This window comes from Anomalospiza imberbis, unplaced genomic scaffold, assembly GCF_031753505.1.
Source record: "Anomalospiza imberbis isolate Cuckoo-Finch-1a 21T00152 unplaced genomic scaffold, ASM3175350v1 scaffold_221, whole genome shotgun sequence".
NCBI lineage: Eukaryota > Metazoa > Chordata > Aves > Passeriformes > Viduidae > Anomalospiza > Anomalospiza imberbis.
Window position 1 is genome coordinate 2,511 of NW_027099853.1, and position 13,123 is coordinate 15,633.

Here is a 13,123-nt window from a genome sequence, read left to right on the forward strand (position 1 = left end):
TGGCATGGAAGAGGACGGCAGCAGGGGCCTGTGTGCCCCAGGGCTCGGGATTTGCGTCGCTTCATCTCCACAGAGATGGAGGCAAAGTGAAGAAGCCAAACTGTTTATTAATGGAAGATGAAACCAAGGGCTGAGGTGGGAGGGAAAAATTGGGATCGGCAGGATCTGAGGGCTGGAGGGAAAGAGGTGTCAACAGGGAGGGAGAGTGGAGGGAAAAAGAGGGGATGGGCAATGTCTGAGGGCTGGAGGGAAGAAGCTATCTATAAGCAGGGAGAGGGCTGGAGCCCTGCAAGTTTCCCACAGGGTCAGGCGTTCCAATCATCCGCTGTGCCTGGAGCTCCAGCTGGTCTCTTCTGGTCTCAAGGTAGTCTCATCTTCCATGGCATTTGGAGGCCTGATGCAGACACTGGTTCTTCTGAGCCAGTTCTGCAGCTCTTTCATTGAATAGATGCTGAAATTCCATGTTTGTCTGGGAAGGTCTGTCATCTCTCCTCAGGGCTTGAAGGGCTGGAAGAGAGAGGAGCAGAGCCCCAGTTAGAGCCAGGATCTATAGGAATCCTAGGAGACCTTCCTGTGAGGTCCATCACACCCAGCTCTTGCCATAGCCACAAGAAAAGGGGGTGTCAACTGGATCAGCCTGCCATGAGTCCGCCCCTCCGAGACCCTGAAATCTCTCTGTGCTCTGCCCACGCCACCTGTTATCCACACAAGGAGCAAAGCCCACCCCAGCCGGGACAGGGATTGCAGCACCCTGCCCAGGCATTGCACCTCTCCCGCCAGTCCCCGCTGTCAGCCCGCTGCCCTCACTCACCCTGACTGAGGGCGTGGAGCTCTTCCTGCTGCCCCATCAGAAGCACCCCGGCCATCCCTGTGAACACAGAGGTTGTCACGGCGCTGCCAGCGGCACAGCTCCCTGCCAGCGGCGCTGCCAGCCCTGTGGCCACACGCCCTGGTGGCCCGGCAGGGCTCAGCCCGGGCCCTTGCCGCACGCTGCCGCCCCATGGCACGGCTGCCGGAGGGCGGCAGCAGCGCCGGGGCCAGGCGGGGCTCCACGGCGCCGGGCCCGGATGGCGCTGCCGGGGCAGCAGCCGGGGCTGGGGCCGAGCTGCGGCGGGGCGGGGAGGGAGCCCGGGCTCGTGGCTCACCCATGAACCTGACGGCCGCCTCTCGCAGGGGCTCCTGTGGGCTGTCCAGGTAGGGAAGGGTCTGGCGCAGGTGCTCGGCCACTCGGCTCCTGTCCTCTTCCAGCTGGAGAGAGCGGCAGGAGGGAAGGGTTGGCGCGGGCTCGGCCCCTGGGCCGGGCGCTCCCTGCGCCCTGCCCCGGCCTCCCCTGCCCGCACAGCCCCGAGGCCCGGCCAGCAGCCGCTGGCACGGGGCTCTGGAGGGGGCAGAGGGCCGGCTGCTGCCCGGGGAGCCACGGGGCCGCCCCGCGGCCCTGCCGGGCCGGGCTCCATCGGCACCCGGCTGGAGCCCACGGGAGCCTGGAGAAGAGCCAGTGCGGCCTCTGGGTGCAGCACCGGGCAGGGGCACAGCTGCCAGCCCACACACCGAGCACCGCGCTCACGGGGCTTCTCCAGGCTGAGCCTGGGGCTTCCAGGCCATCCTTACCAGGCGCTCTGCAAACTTCCACAGCTGCTCCTTCTTCACCAGCTGCTTGAGCTTCCTTCTCTTCAGGAACTCGGCCACACGAAGCAGTGTTTCCTGAGAGGCCTGGAGAGCAGCAGAGAGCCAGAGATGGCCCCACAGCCCAGGACACAGGACCCGTGTTCCTGTGCCAAGGCCTGGAGGAGGCTGCAGCCCTGCCAGGTGCCAGGGCAGGAGGCAGCTGAGCTCCCTCCCAGGGATCCACCAGCAACACGCAAAACCTCACCTTTGCAATGCGCTGATTCTCATCATGGCAGTAGAAAAAGAGTGGGAGCAGGCTTTGGCTCAAAATCTTCTCAAGGGGCTTTTTTCCCTCATCCACTACCAGGTCCATCACCCTGAAGAAAAGCTCAAGCGAGAGCACCTGCACATAGCTGTTGTCCTGGAGGAAAGGAAGAGGGTGAAGCCTTAAGACCAATTACTCCAGGTTCACGTGGGCAAAGTTTCTGGGGAGCAGTCATGGCCTGCAGATGGGGACACAGAGCCTTACGTGGTCAAAGAGCAGCAGGAGCGCCTCAGCCAGCTTTGGGGCAGTGGTGCTGGATACCAGGATGTCTTTGTGCTGGAGCACATTCCTGAACACACGGAGGCTCATGCTGACCACGTCTCCATCTGCATCTCCCAGCAACTCCAGAAGGCTTTGAGATACACTGCACATCCTTCTGGCCTGTGTGGAACACAAGGCTGTGCTGGGAAGCCATGGACGGCTGCACGGCCAACACCGCCCTGGCTCTGCAACCCCACCCTGCTGCTGCAGGGCCCACGGGCCAAAGGCCTGTCCCAAAGCACCGGGGCAGGTGAGGCAGGAGAGCTGGCAGCAGCTGCCTCAGCTCCTGAAGCCCTGCCAGCCCAAGGGGCTGCTTTGCCCAGCGCAGCTTCAGCCGCTGCCCCCTTCTCACCGTCAAGGGATCCTTGCTGAGCACCACGAGGCCTCTGAGCGCCAGGCGACGCCGCTCCCTGCACTCGCTCTGCAGGTGCCTTGACATGATCTTCAGGATGCTGACACCAGATTTAGTCAAATCCAAGAACTTTAGGACCTGAAAGGCACAGGGCAGTGACAGGGGACCCGGCCGGCAGGAGCCCAGAACCGCACAGGGCTGGGCCCAGGCAGCAGCACAGGGCGTGGGCACCGTCCTGGCAGCTGTGGCTACGAGAGGGCAGAGAGCTGGGAGGCAGCTCAGCGAGGCAGCGCTGGCCAACAGGCTCACCTCCACAAGGAATGCCAGGAAGGGCAGATCCCAGTGTGGCGCCTCTCTGCTGAGTGGCTGGAGCAGGTGGAATGCAATGCGGGAACAGAAGGGGACCAAGATATTGCACATCTCCCTGGAAGGGGGAAAAAGCCACCAAGGCCCTGAGGTGGGGGGGCCAAACCCCTCCCAGGACTGACTCACAGAGGTCTGGTTTTTCCCCAGCATCTCTGGAGGGGATGTAGGTGCTTTTTAGGGCAGCTCTTTCTGGACACCCTCCTCTCCCCGCCTTTTCCAGTCTCCTTGGCCGTCCCTTGGTGATGAGGCCCTCTGGCCCATGACCACAGGGGCACAGGGCACAGATGCTGGGGGCAGTGGGGAGAAGGGGGTCTCACCTGGCCAACAGACCCACGGCGTAGTGCTGGGTGTCAGCACACAGCAGCATGTCCCAGCCACGCTTGTGCTTCATAGCCTTCACCACACGGTCACAGCGCAGTTGGTAGAGCAGAGCCTTCATGACCTGCACTGCAAACCTGTGTGCAAAGAAAAGCCCAGGTCACACTGGGAGCACTGGCGCTGGCCACAAGGGCACGGGAAGGACAAGAGGACTGGGACCTGTTGGGCTTGCTGGGAAGGCGGTGTTCCTCCTGGCATGCTCTCCAGAAGTTATCAACTTCCTCTGGTGGCGTCTGCTGTGTGGTGATGACAACATGGAAGAGCAGAGCCACAAACAGGTGGGAGGAATAAGGGATCATCGCCTTGTTGCACGCAGGCACCTGGACAATCCCCCAGATCACCAGAGTTGCCTGCAAGAGAAGCAGCCCCAGGCAGGGCTCAGTGCCGAGGTGTCCATGGGGCAGGACCCAAGGGCAGACGCAGGGGAGCAGCGGGCCTGGTGCCCCCTGAGCCTGCCCCTGGCCCCGGTTTCAGCCCAGCGCCTGAGGCGGAGAGAGGATGGAGAGCTGCTGGAGAGGCGACCTGGGGGTGAGCAAAGGCCAGTTCCAGAAACTCACAGCCAGGGCAAAAACGTCCTCGTTGTCCCCATCAGACGTGCACATTCTGTGCAGAGGCCAGTCCTCCATCACACGGAGCAGTGTTGGCAGCACTTTCTCCACTGCTGGTCCCGATGATCCTATGGTTCTCCACATCATTGCAGCAGCTCTGTGGGATCAGAGCTCTGTGTCAGGGGCATGTCGGTCACAGCACCATGCCCTGTGCAGCTGTGGGGGCCCAGGTGACAGAGCCCTGGAGCCCTGAAGGGCAGGGAAGGAGCACTGGCAGCAGGCTCAGGAAACAGAGGGGCCCGAGGGTCCTGGGCCTCTCTGCCTGTCTGGCAGACCCCACGGGACAGGCTGTGCAGGGCCACGGGCCCTAAAGGCTGCTGAGCCCTGAGCTCTCAAGGCTCGTGGGCCCTGTACCTGTCACACGTTGGGGCACAGCGCAGGAGGGTCAGCACCACGTCAGCAGGGTGTTCTTCAGCCAGCCTCACAAGGTCAATTTGCAGCCTGGCATCCACAGAGACGTGGGAGACGAGACTCTGGTGGATGTTCCTTACAATGCCTGGCACCTGGAGGAGGCATGGGGAAGACTTGGAGCACTGTCCAGGGGAGAAACTTCCCATGCTGCCCCCAAGAAGTGGTTTACTTCCCGCCACACTGTGCTGGCCTCAAAGGCTGAGTGGGCCCAGTTACCATGGCTTGAGGGGACACACAATCCTGGGAAGTCCTCCAGGCCTGGCCCCAAGCTGCTTACCTGCTGCTGAGAAAGAACAGCACTCTCCTCGAAAAAATCCATAGTGGGAGCATGAATCATAGTGGGAGTGGGCGTGGTGTCAGTATTTGTGATGCCCTGAGTCTCTTCATTGTTGCTGTTTGTGATGGCCACATCCTCAGTCTTTGACGAGTGAAGAGCCTTTGCCCAGGTTTCAGTCGCTGAGGCGTCAGAGTCTTCTGAGCGCTCAGCCGAATCCGGGCTGACATCAGGCTCAGCCTGGAGCTCGGTCAGCCCCGAGTCAGGCTTGGCTGGGCCCTCAGCTGCTGTGCTGCCGGTCTTTCTCCGCCGAATGCGCAGGAACTTCCGGAACATCTGCAGGAGAACAAAGGACAGGGAAGCCTGGTGTGTTCCATGGAGTGCTCCAAGCGTGGTGCTCGGCTGAGCAGTGACAGCAGGCCCAGCCCAGGTGGGGATGGCTGCTGGTACCTTCAGGCTTTTGCGGAAGCGGCCACGGCTGGGTTCCTGCTCTTGTGTCTGGTCCAGGGCTGCACCTGGAAAAAAGCGAGCACAGCCAGAGCTGAGGGGCTGCTGGAGAGGCCGGAGAACACAGCCCAGCCCTTTGTTCCCCAGGAAGGGACAGTCCCGGGATGCCCCAGGGGATGGAGCACGGCCACTGCGGGGTGTCTGCCCGGCCACTCTTCCATCCTGTCCATGGGCATGTCCCCAGGGGATGGGATGGGATGGGATGGAATGGGATGGGGTCAAGCTGGCTGCAGCCATCAGCCCTGTGGCTCAGCTCTGCCACTCACCTGAGACAGAGAAACCTCAGGAAGGCTGCAGGACAGCAAGTCCTGCACTCTGGTCTTGAGGGCTCCTGCCACAATGACAGGAGACTCCTTGTAAGGATTGTGGTCACCAATTCCCTCAGTCTGGCCTTGCGGGCACCTGCAAAAGAAAAGCCTCGGGAAGGCCACGGGCTGCCAAGTCCCGACGTCCTGCCACGAGGTCACCTGTAGGAATAACGCCTCGGAAAAGCTCCGGGTCGGACACGAACGAGCGCGCTGTGCGGGGGCTCCTCACGACACCGCTCTGTCCCGTCCTGTTACGTCGCCTGCTCCGAGCACTGTGGCGTGCTCTTGTCACTGCCAGCTCCTATGTCACCACGTGTCACAAAGGGAGGGCCCCTGGACACCCTGTCCCATTCCATGCCATGGTGACCGTGCTGCAGCGTGTCACAAAGGGCCCTTGCACACACTGTTGCCACCTGCTGTGGGGCCGCCCCCAGCCCACCCTAAGTGGCCAAGGTTGGAAGGAATCCCTGGCCCCAGGTGTCTGAGACAGCCCAACAGGATCTTTAGGAGCAGCTCAAACCATCAGCAAACCCTGCCCTGCTCTGCGGGATCAGGCCATTTAAGAATCCTCAATTCAGGAAGGCTTTACTTCTCATTGGGCCACTGGAGTAGTTCCAAAATTTGCAAACTTCTCAAATTAATAGAGATTGCTGGAGAATGTGAATGATTTGGAAGTTTGTTCCCATCTAAAAGCAGCAACTCATTTGCCGTAACACATTCCACTGAAAGTCTCCTTGGAAACATAGCACTATAGAGAGGCAAAAAGAAGACCATTCTTTGGTGTGCAAATGGTTTTCAATGAAGGGATGATAATGTCGTCATTCTCTTAAGGAATAAAAGCTCTCAAGGAATGAAAGTCCACTCAGTCTTACAAAAGTAGCCCAAACAAATGAGTAGATGGAAAAAGGGCTCATCCTCCCCCAGTAAGTGGCCAATAAGGTACAGCTCTCCCATCTTGTTCCCTGCAGGAGAATCAGGACCACAAAGAGGAAAAGTCACAGATATTCCTTCTGCCCTCCATAAGCAAAGCTGTGCCAAATCACAGATGCTGCCTTCAAGTTTATTCAAATTCCAGCCTAGACCTCTCACCTTCCAGACAACTCCTTCCTCAACACGCTCCCCAACACCAACCCCCCGCAAACACCCGCAGAGAAGCCCTCAACAGCCTGCCAGGACCCCCAGCTGTCCCTGTCCCTCCTCAAAGCTTTCCCACCATCCAGCAGACCCCCTGGTTCCCTGCATGTGCCGTGGGATGGCACTCTGAAGGATCTTCTCCGAGGAATTCCCTGGCAGCAAGCTCAGGCTGCCAGGCCTATGGATCCTGGCTCATCCTGACACGCGGAGCCAGACTCTAAAACTCAGAGACAGAGTGAGTTTTAAAGTAGGTATGTTTATTCAGCCGGACGCATGTGGGACATTTCCCCAAATACATGCGTGCCCCTTGCTTACACACGTGTTCTTTTATCCCTGGAGTGTTACATATGCATTAAGTTTCCCCATGGGCCATTTCCTGGCTCCCCTCCCTCTCCGCTCTGTATGCTAATCAGCTTGTCGGTCCTCTGCGCCTGCGCAGCTGTCTCTGGTGGTCGTCCCAGGCTTCGGGGGTCGTAAAAGGGATGAAGTAAGAATGGTCTTCTTCAGGCTGACTTTTCGACCCCACTGCTTTGCACATGCCCATTGATTCCTTGGCCACGGTCCAAGCCTGGGGTCAGGATCCATCTGTTCCCAGAACATAAGGGGCCCCATTTTCAGTTGTCTTTACACCCTGTATCCTGTTTTCCATATACATTCCTTCTCCTTATCAGGTCTCTCCTTGCTGCTCTGCACGTAGTCTCTTCCTTTCCCATAGGCCAGGATACGGTATATTCTCACGTAACACAAGGATGTGGCCCTAAGCAATATCCATTATTTTATATGCCTATTACTATTCAATACCTTCTAATTAATATCTTCTAGTTCTAACCCCATGTTTCAATCCTTCCCACCAAGCCTTCCTGTGCACGGCTGTTCCACTGGCACATCTGCGCTCAGCTCGGACTTCTCCACTCAGCCAGGGCTGCTGGTAAAGGATTGAGAGCAGCCTGGCAAGCTCTTTTTCCAGCTCCCTCTGTACTCTTGGGGCAGGTAGAACATTCCACAGGAAAGCAACTGGTGCCACAGGGAGTGGGCGGCATCAGGCAGCTCTGGGGAGGCCCCTCAGGACTGCTGTACCCTGAGGGAACACTGTTGGCCATCCCCTGTGTGTATCTGCAAAAGCTTAAAATCAGCTGCCTCAGCTTCCAGGGCCTCTCTTGGCCAGCATCCTGACGTGGATGCAGGACTGCTGCGAGGCACTGCTGGGACCCAGCGGGACAGGACCGGCTGTCTCGTGTCCACGTAGCACCCCTCACGCAGCCAGGGCCATCCCGAAAGCAGACAGACGCTCCCGTGTCAGCAGAGAGGAGCAAGGAGCACTGGGCTCCTCTCAGGGTACCTCAGCTGGGCTCGCTCCACAACACGCCTCCATTGTAAGGCCTGCTGATGCCCAGCTGCCAGAAATGCCTACCTTGTGCTCTCCAAGATGCACAGGGAGAGCCAATGAGCAGGACACTTTGGGAGGCAAACCTTCCAAGCCTTTCTGAGGCCAGGCACGCACCAAGATCAGCCAAGACTCTCCACGCTGCCTGGCCCACCCAGCCCAGCTCTGTGCTGGCCCTGGGCCACAGCAGCTCCCACCAAGCAGGAGGCAAATGCATATTGCCAAGAGCTGAAACCCAGCTGTCTTGGTTTGGAAAGACAGGTGTCTGCTAAGGAAGGCAGGAACCTCCCCTGAAATGGAAAAATGTAGACCTCTTCCCTCTGAATTGCTCTAAGTTTGAAATTAAGGGGGGCTCCCAGGCAAAAATATGGGAGCAGGAATACCAGTTCTTTATTAGGGAAGGAAATAACAGATAAAATAAACAATGCAGTGAACTAAAACAACACTGACAGAGTCAGAATACAACCTGACACCCTGGTGGACAGGGTGTTGGTAGCAGTCCAATTGGAATTGTGGCTGCAGTCCTCCCGGAGTGTCAGGTGTGGTTCTGTTGGAGAAGTGATCTTGTGGAAAAGGGTGCAGTCTTCCTCTGAAGAGGCAGTGGAAGAGGCAGCTGTTCCTCTGGGAAAATCCAGCGCAGAAATAGCTTTGCTCCTGGGCCAGAAGTTCAAGACCATACATGCAGGTAGGGATGCTTGGCTCCTCCCTCTGGGCGGAGCATCTCACAATGGCATGTTACAGTTCTTTTCAGTCTTGCAGTGGCCCACTATCAGCAGATGTCTTTCCAGAGGGAGGATTGATTGTGGAAGAGGTAAGGAACAACTGCCTGCTTCACACAAGACAACTGCCATACAGATGGCAAATAGAATACATCTTGCTTTTTTCGATCTGGGGCAACAGCAGACAGGGAAGATGTGAAAAGGGTGTGTGTAAAGGCCTTTTAATTCACAGCTCCCACAGAGAGCTTTGGGGCTCACAGCGGGACAGAGACGGTTCTGCTCACACCTCTGTCCAAAGGGGGGTAACACATCCTGCTGCAGGTGCTTGGCTTGGTCTCGGCAGGTCCAGGTGGATGCCAAACCTGCTCTTCACAGCCTTCTTCCTGCCCCTCTGCCAAGTGCAATGGGCCTTCAAGGACTGAAAGGAGCACAGAGAGCCAAAGGGGGATACTCGCACCTACCTCACTGGGAGCTCCCTGGGAAGCACTTTCCTTGAGAAGCAAGCCCCTTTCCTCCAAAGGCGTTTCCCAAAATGTGTAGGTTTTCTGGGGAACAACAACACTCCCTCAAGAAACGCTGGCAAGGCTGAAAGACTTCAGGTCCTTTCAGGACAGGCACTCCAGCTCTAGCTCGTATTCCCCCAAGCGTGTTTCCAGGTGGAGGCTCAGACGTGCAGCCTCAGGCCCTCTACAAACATGAGCTGCCCGCTGCCTCTTCAGCTGCCTCAACTCCTGCCTGCACTCACGGCACCAAAACTAGGCTGGTCCCGGCCAGAGCCCAGAGCCCTGTTCCCACAGGATGCTCTTGCCAGCACCTTCCAGCACGCAGCGCTTTTCATGCCTGCTCCCAACAGGCTTTGGAAGGCAGAGCCCAACCTGGCTGCCTCTGCCACCAGCACACCCAAAACACAGGCGGAGGAAGAAGCAGCAGGGGCTGTTTTGCGGCCATGGCCCAGAGAAACTGGAAGGGCGCCCTCCCTGTGGGCTCACTTGGTTGGCTTTCTGACTGGCTCTGAGCCTGGGGCTGCCATTCTTCACTTGTGGGGACCAGAACCACACCTAGGATCCCGGCACTGCCTGACAGCGCTCCAGGCACTGGCACGGTCGCGCGTCCGAGTCTCGGGCACCGCGCTGCTGCTTCATTTGCCCTCAGGCACACCCAAAGCTCCCTGTTAAGCCCGGATGGTCGCTGGTTCTGCCCTCTTCCTCATCCTGTGCAGGGATGGAGCACCGCTGTGCTTTCAGGAAGCTATTCTTGAAAACCTCCAGCATTCCAAGCTCCTTTGCCCTCTGTGGATGCTTGCCATGGAATCCCTCACAGCTGGGTTCAGAGCATACTCAGGCTGGCTCTTCCAAAGTTCTAGGGGCTCCAAGGTGCTCAGCAAGATCTCTAACTCCACAGTGTTGTGGAATTTCAGCACAGGCACCTTTCCAGCCTGATCTGCCCTCGTTCCTCTGTGTGTGTGCACAAACCATGGCATGGAAGAGGATGGCAGCAGGGGCCTGTGTGCCCCAGGGCTCGGGATTTGCGTCGCTTCATCTCCACAGAGATGGAGGCAAAGTGAAGAAGCCAAACTGTTTATTAATGGAAGATGAAACCAAGGGCTGAGGTGGGAGGGAAAAATTGGGATCGGCAGGATCTGAGGGCTGGAGGGAAAGAGGTGTCAACAGGGAGGGAGAGTGGAGGGAAAAAGAGGGGATGGGCAATGTCTGAGGGCTGGAGGGAAGAAGCTATCTATAAGCAGGGAGAGGGCTGGAGCCCTGCAAGTTTCCCACAGGGTCAGGCGTTCCAATCATCCGCTGTGCCTGGAGCTCCAGCTGGTCTCTTCTGGTCTCAAGGTAGTCTCATCTTCCATGGCATTTGGAGGCCTGATGCAGACACTGGTTCTTCTGAGCCAGTTCTGCAGCTCTTTCATTGAATAGATGCTGAAATTCCATGTTTGTCTGGGAAGGTCTGTCATCTCTCCTCAGGGCTTGAAGGGCTGGAAGAGAGAGGAGCAGAGCCCCAGTTAGAGCCAGGAATCCTAGGAGACCTTCCTGTGAGGTCCATCACACCCAGCTCTTGCCATAGCCACAAGAAAAGGGGGTGTCAACTGGATCAGCCTGCCATGAGTCCGCCCCTCCGAGACCCTGAAATCTCTCTGTGCTCTGCCCACGCCACCTGTTATCCACACAAGGAGCAAAGCCCACCCCAGCCGGGACAGGGATTGCAGCACCCTGCCCAGGCATTGCACCTCTCCCGCCAGTCCCCGCTGTCAGCCCGCTGCCCTCACTCACCCTGACTGAGGGCGTGGAGCTCTTCCTGCTGCCCCATCAGAAGCACCCCGGCCATGCCTGTGAACACAGAGGTTGTCACGGCGCTGCCAGCGGCACAGCTCCCTGCCAGCGGCGCTGCCAGCCCTGTGGCCACACGCCCTGGTGGCCCGGCAGGGCTCAGCCCGGGATCTTGCCGCACGCTGCCGCCCCAGGGCACGGCTGCCGGAGGGCGGCAGCAGCGCCGAGGCCAGGCGGGGCTCCACGGCGCCGGGCCCGGATGGCGCTGCCGGGGCAGCAGCCGCGGCTGGGGCCGAGCTGCGGCGGGGCAGGGAGGGAGCCCGGGCTCGTGGCTCACCCATGAACCTGACGGCCGCCTCTCGCAGGGGCTCCTGTGGGCTGTCCAGGTAGGGAAGGGTCTGGCGCAGGTGCTCGGCCACTCGGCTCCTGTCCTCTTCCAGCTGCAGAGAGTGGCAGGAGGGAAGGGTTGGCGCGGGCTCGGCCCCTGGGCCGGGCGCTCCCTGCGCCCTGCCCCGGCCTCCCCTGCCCGCACAGCCCCGAGGCCCGGCCAGCAGCCGCTGGCACCGGGCTCTGGAGGGGGCAGAGGGCCGGCTGCTGCCCGGGGAGCCGCGGGGCCGCCCCGCAGCCCCGCCGGGCCGGGCTCCATCGGCACCCGGCTGGGGCCCACGGGAGCCTGGAGAAGAGCCAGTGCGGCCTCTGGGTGCAGCACCGGGCAGGGGCACAGCTGCCAGCCCACACACCGAGCACCGCGCTCACGGGGCTTCTCCAGGCTGAGCCTGGGGCTTCCAGGCCATCCTTACCAGGCGCTCTGCAAACTTCCACAGCTGCTCCTTCTTCACCAGCTGCTTGAGCTTCCTTCTCTTCAGGAACTCGGCCACACGAAGCAGTGTTTCCCGAGAAGCCTGGAGAGCAGCAGAGAGCCAGAGATGGCCCCACAGCCCGGGGCACAGGACCCGTGTTCCTGTGCCAAGACCTGGAGGAGGCTGCAGCCCTGCCAGGCGCCAGGGCAGGAGGCAGCTGAGCTCCCTCCCAGGGATCCACCAGCAACACGCAAAACCTCACCTTTGCAATGCGCTGATTCTCATCATGGCAGTAGAAAAAGAGTGGGAGCAGGCTTTGGCTCAAAATCTTCTCAAGGGGCTTTTTTCCCTCATCCACTACCAGGTCCATCACCCTGAAGAAAAGCTCAAGCGAGAGCACCTGCACATAGCTGTTGTCCTGGAGGAAAGGAAGTGGGTGAAGCCTTAAGACCAATTACTCCAGGTTCACGTGGGCAAAGTTTCTGGGGAGCAGTCATGGCCTGCAGATGGGGACACAGAGCCTTACGTGGTCAAAGAGCAGCAGGAGCGCCTCAGCCAGCTTTGGGGCAGTGGTGCTGGATACCAGGATGTCTTTGTGCTGGAGCACATTCCTGAACACACGGAGGCTCATGCTGACCACGTCTCCATCTGCATCTCCCAGCAACTCCAGAAGGCTTTGAGATACACTGCACATCCTTCTGGCCTGTGTGGAACACAAGGCTGTGCTGGGAAGCCATGGACGGCTGCACGGCCAACACCGCCCTGGCTCTGCAACCCCACCCTGCTGCTGCAGGGCCCACGGGCCAAAGGCCTGTCCCAAAGCACTGGGGCAGGTGAGGCAGGAGAGCTGGCAGCAGCTGCCTCAGCCCCTGAAGTCCTGCCAGCCCAAGGGGCTGCTTTGCCCAGCGCAGCTTCAGCCGCTGCCCCCTTCTCACCGTCAAGGGATCCTTGCTGAGCACCACGAGGCCTCTGAGCGCCAGGCGACGCCGCTCCCTGCACTCGCTCTGCAGGTGCCTTGACATGATCTTCAGGATGCTGACACCAGATTTAGTCAAATCCAAGAACTTTAGGACCTGAAAGGCACAGGGCAGTGACAGGGGACCCGGCCGGCAGGAGCCCAGAACCGCACAGGGCTGGGCCCAGGCAGCAGCACAGGGCGTGGACACCGTCCTGGCAGCTGTGGCTGCGAGAGGGCAGAGAGCTGGGAGGCAGCTCAGCGAGGCAGCGCTGGCCAACAGGCTCACCTCCACAAGGAATGCCAGGAAGGGCAGATCCCAGTGTGGCGCCTCTCTGCTGAGTGGCTGGAGCAGGTGGAATGCAATGCGGGAACAGAAGGGGACCAAGATATTGCACATCTCCCTGGAAGGGGGAAAAAGCCACCAAGGCCCTGAGGTGGGGGGGCCAAACCCCTCCCAGGA

The 13,123-nt window shown here is 59.5% G+C and overlaps 1 protein-coding gene across 1 annotated transcript; it reads right to left on the reverse strand.

Annotated features, from left to right (window-relative positions):
* Window positions 1-1,145: 1,145 nt before the first annotated feature.
* LOC137466467 (maestro heat-like repeat-containing protein family member 6) lies at window positions 1,146-13,075 on the reverse strand (the record flags this gene model as incomplete). Its single annotated transcript, XM_068178195.1, has 19 exons — window positions 12,950-13,075; window positions 12,641-12,778; window positions 12,232-12,408; window positions 11,968-12,123; window positions 11,706-11,807; window positions 11,243-11,345; window positions 10,909-10,965; window positions 5,031-5,095; window positions 4,584-4,916; window positions 4,250-4,398; window positions 3,845-3,992; window positions 3,447-3,637; window positions 3,227-3,364; window positions 2,853-2,967; window positions 2,544-2,681; window positions 2,135-2,311; window positions 1,871-2,026; window positions 1,609-1,710; window positions 1,146-1,248 (listed from the first exon to the last, which is right to left on the reverse strand). Coding segments are annotated over exons 1-19 (2,659 nt in total), but the record flags the coding sequence as incomplete, so codon positions are not given.
* Between the last annotated feature and the right edge of the window lie 48 nt (window positions 13,076-13,123).